General features: G+C 44.4%; 1 protein-coding gene across 1 annotated transcript; it reads left to right on the forward strand.

Annotated features, from left to right (window-relative positions):
- Positions 1 to 427: 427 nt before the first annotated feature.
- LOC136444683 (tigger transposable element-derived protein 4-like) lies at positions 428 to 3,864 on the forward strand. Its single transcript, XM_066442369.1, has 3 exons — positions 428 to 1,551; positions 1,951 to 2,079; positions 2,690 to 3,864. The coding sequence occupies exons 1-3, from the start codon at positions 525 to 527 to the stop codon at positions 3,199 to 3,201; spliced, it is 1,668 nt and encodes a 555-aa protein (XP_066298466.1). The 5' UTR covers positions 428 to 524; the 3' UTR covers positions 3,202 to 3,864.
- The last annotated feature ends 492 nt before the right edge of the window (positions 3,865 to 4,356 follow it).

The following is a 4,356-nucleotide window of genomic DNA, read 5'->3' on the forward strand; positions in this document are numbered from 1 at the left end:
TTGGCACAAAGCGCCCTTCTGCGCAAGACGACCGCCAGCCAGACGCCATCGCGATTTGAGCACAAGCGGCGCCCGACCGTAACCCAATCCCTTTCGAAAATGACTACTATATTCACAAGTGTCTGACGACAGAGGTTCTTGATGGCAGCGGGCGAAAAATCGTGCTGAAATCCACCGATTTCGACTGGATTTGGTACGGCCAAATTAAAGATGGCGGTTGAGGTCAATGGAATAGTCTACTGCGTTACGGGTGATCTAGTTCACTTTGAATAATTATTATTTATACTCAACCATGCAAATGCACACTTATTTGTTATAAACTTCATTTGAAAAAGGTTTTCAAAACGTGTGATTTTTTTTACCTAATATATTTTGAAAAAAAAAGGCGTTTGTGTCTGTTGTTTCTGACAAAGTTCACTCCCCCATATTACTAGTAGAATATCTCAAGCAGACAAAAGAGTTGGTCGACCACACGGGGCCAAACAATTCATACCAGCCGCGTCTACTAATTCCATATTTCTACGATGGCGAGCGAATCGTGCGCGCGATCCAAGGTGGTAAAGAAGACTTTGACGCTGGGACAGAAGATCGAAGTGATTCGGCGATACGAGAAGGGCGGAACCGGGGCTCGAGCCATCGCCCTTGACTTCGGGGTGGGGAAGACTCAGATTCAGAACATCGTCAAGAGAAAGCGTGAGTACTTGGAGGACTACGAGAAGAACGCGCCGATCAACAAGAAAAGGAACACCCGACTGTCGGCCAATGAAGACATCAACAAACTCTGTTGGCATTACTTCTGTGAAACAAGCGCCCGTCCCGTAACCGGACCAATGCTGCAGCAACAAGCTCTCAAGTTCGCAGAACAACTCGGAGTTGTAGGCTTCAAAGCGTCAAACGGGTGGCTAGAGAGCTTTAAAAACCGCCATAACATCGCGATCGGAGCCAAGATCACCGGAGTCACAGGGGCAGTCGCGAAGGACTGGCCGGACAGGATTGCGGACATCACTGCAGGCTACTCCGCAGAAGACATCTACAATTTGGACGAATCCGGCCTGTTCTTCCGAACGACGTCCAACCAGACGGTGTTGCCAGTGAAGGGCGATCACTCCTACTTTAGCAGAGAGAAGCAGGCCCAAGATTCCCTTACCATCCTCCTATGTGTGAACATGGCTGGGGAAAAAGAGAGACCGCTTGTGATCGGCCAGGCGGCCCGCCCTCCGTGCTTCAAGAACGTGCAACTTTCCAGCCTCCCCGTGAGTTACGCCCACAACAAAATGGCCTGGATGACGTCCGAACTCTTCCTTGACTGGCTGAGGACCTTCGATCGCAAGATGGGGAGCCAGGATCGCAAAGTTCTCCTCTTCCTGGACCACGCGCCAAGCCACCCTCATGTCAGGTACAGGAACGTGGAGCTCGTGTTCTTCCCTCCTAGCACCACGTCCAGATACCAGCCGCTGGGCCAGGGGGTCATCCACAGCTTCAAACTCAACTACCGCAAGAGACAGCTGAGACGCGTCCTCCAGGAAAGACAGAAACACCGCGAGGCGTCAGGTATTTGGAACTTTTATCTGTATAGCCGGTATAACCGCTCTTCGGCGTAACACACCAGCTTCGAAGTCACGCCTAACTTTTGTACATCTCGCTCGTTCTTATCTTAGTCATCTTAGAATACTGAAGCTTCAACTTCAAGCGGTACTTGGTGGTAACGCACTCTTCTATAGTTTACTTGTTTATTTTTCTGGCTACAATAGTTCTAGAAAATTACGATTTTTTGAACTCATCAATCGGTAACACTGGCACTAAAAAAAACATGACTACTTCTAGTTCTCTTTTGAGCCGTTTTAGTCAGTACAGTACTTATCAGTCAGTACATCGGACTACATCCATCAGTTTATCAGTCATTTTCATTTGTACGCCATGCAAAGTCTGGACATTTTCCTTCGTCTTCAGGTGAGCAGCTCGCCAGGCAGGTCAGTGTCCTGGAGGCCGTACAGTGGGTCGACTCTGCCTGGCAGGAAGTTCCCCAGCGCACCATCCAGACATGCTTCAGGAAGGCAGGCTTCGTCTGGAGAATGTCTGGTAAGTTGGCCATTCTGTGTATAAGGGAGTAGCAGATCTAGAGTTCTTAAAGATGCACTATGTTATAACATTATGACAACATAGAAAGTAGACTTTCCTAACTTTTCCTCCCAACATTTAGAAAATACTGTATGCTGAAAGGTGTCATTCACATTAAGACATCACAGTTACTGCTTCCCATATATAATAGGAGGCTATAAAACAAGGCTTCACAAAAGTACTAACACAATTTTCATAATCAATTAAGAAATTCCATCATTCCAGTTTTTCCCATGGTTATACTGTAATACATGTAAAATGTTAACATATGTCATTTCATTTTCATTTCATTTATGGCTGGTGGAACATTGAAGGGTACCAAACATGCAAAAATGTGCCTAATTTGCATTCATTTAAGTGATAAACATGATAAATGTTAGCAATTTCCAACTTTTTACATTTATAAGTTATACATACATGTAAGTATACATACCCTTGCATAGATTATGTAAATGTGTAAGTTATTTGCATATTTTCAATATATTTTATGGAGGTATGAAGTTCCCTGATGACAAGTTACAATACAAATTACTTATATGATAGTATACCTTTCTTTGAATACATTTTGTAGCAGGTATTGCTGAGCCGGAGGAAGAAAGGGGTGAAGCAGAGGACCTGACGTATAACAGAGATCCCGCCGGCACGGACCAGCTGACACAGGAGCTCTTCGGATGTAAGTTTGACGAGCTGTCACTCATCGACCGAGATCTGCCCACATGTGACCTGGAGGGGCGCGACTGGGACGAGGACGCAACGATTCTCCTGGATGAACTTCAGGAGGAGACCAGGGAGGGATCTGATAATGACAATGAAGAAGACACTACAGATAACATTAACAGGGAAGAGTCGTCAGTCGTTGATAAGGACAAAGCAACAAGCAACACAGAGACGAGGGACGCTGAACCTCACAAGGACAACCCCATCAAGGACCTGAACACCTTAGTGGAGCTGATGAAACACATCAAGCACTTCTGTGCGGAGGAGGGGCTCGGCGATCTGTTGAACTCATTCCACCAGGCAGACGAGATGCTGACCTCCATTTGGAGTGAGCGGCAAGGTGCTGCAAACATAGACCAGAATTGAGGACAACAGACTTTAGCTTGGATTTATAGACAGGATTAGACTTCCCAGATGGATGAACACTTACATGTACCTGGAAGCTTTGATTTGTATGTCAATCCATTTTCATGCTGTCCCGTGCCGTCTGGTATGAGGAAAAAACAACAATCACAGTGTGTGTGGGGGGAACACATGTACATGTACATGTGTATGTAATTACCAGGGAAACAGGGTGTCCTCTAGGTGTCCCCTGCAAAAGGAGGGCGTCTAATTTCTTAGTTTTCATAGTGTAGGGCATCCAAAAGACACCCTGATGTCCTGCTAGCTAATAGCCTGGAGAAAAAGCCCAAATTCAATGGAATCATGTAGATTTTTCCATATCTGAATGAGTTTCGTTTGAAAGCTATAGTACATTGAGTTTGTACCCATGACCTGCATACATGTAGTACGTTGTAACTTTTGTCTGTAGCTGAGTTTTGACAATGACCTCCCCATCACATTATGAGCAACCTGTGTACAAAATATAACTCATCATTGAATGTTATATCAACTGAATACGTTTTACTGTAAATATTGTCCCACATAGTCTACATGTTCTCATGTTACTTATAGTTGATTCTTTATTATTGAAACATTTACCCTCTCCATGTACTTATTCATGATAAAAGTCCAAATTTATGTCTCTCAGCTCTGTCTTGTCTTTTTTGTGTAGTCTACTTTCTCTGTCATAAGATCACCTCTCTGACTAGATTTATAATGTCCCCTGGGTTGTCTTAGCCAGGTCTGGTAAGAAGTAGGTAGGAAGCTTTGAAGAAAGAAAAATCAAAAGAAAGAGAAGAAAGAAAGACCAAAAGGAAGATTGGATCTTGAAAGAAAGAAAAAGAAATTGGGGTAAAAAGAAAGGAAGCATGAATGGAATAAAGAAATGAGGGATATGTATATATTGGGAAGAAAAATGAAGTACAGTATTAAAAAGTTCTAGTTTTTTAAAGTTCTAACGATATATAGGCGCCCTCAAGCGGGAAGCGCGAGGTCTGCAGCCCCGCCGTCGTGACTCCAATCTAAGACCATCTAATAGTCCCAGTAACAGGCCAAAGGTCACGATTATCTGTAGGATAGCCTGGAATCCAGACCAATTATAGCTCCCGAGTCTCTCCGCAAATAGCGGAGCTATTGCTA

The sequence above is a fragment of the Branchiostoma lanceolatum genome, chromosome 11 (genome assembly GCF_035083965.1).
Source record: "Branchiostoma lanceolatum isolate klBraLanc5 chromosome 11, klBraLanc5.hap2, whole genome shotgun sequence".
Taxonomy (NCBI): Eukaryota; Metazoa; Chordata; class Leptocardii; order Amphioxiformes; family Branchiostomatidae; genus Branchiostoma; species Branchiostoma lanceolatum.

Excerpts from the sequence above, each read along its gene's own strand:
- LOC136444683 (XM_066442369.1), top strand. The coding sequence starts at position 525 with ATGGCGAGCGAATCGTGCGCGCGATCCAAGGTGGTAAAGAAGACTTTG. Across the intron at positions 1,552-1,950 it reads GAAACACCGCGAGGCGTCAG|GTGAGCAGCTCGCCAGGCAG; the intron begins GTATTTGGAACT and ends CTTCGTCTTCAG. Across the intron at positions 2,080-2,689 it reads CTTCGTCTGGAGAATGTCTG|CAGGTATTGCTGAGCCGGAG; the intron begins GTAAGTTGGCCA and ends TACATTTTGTAG.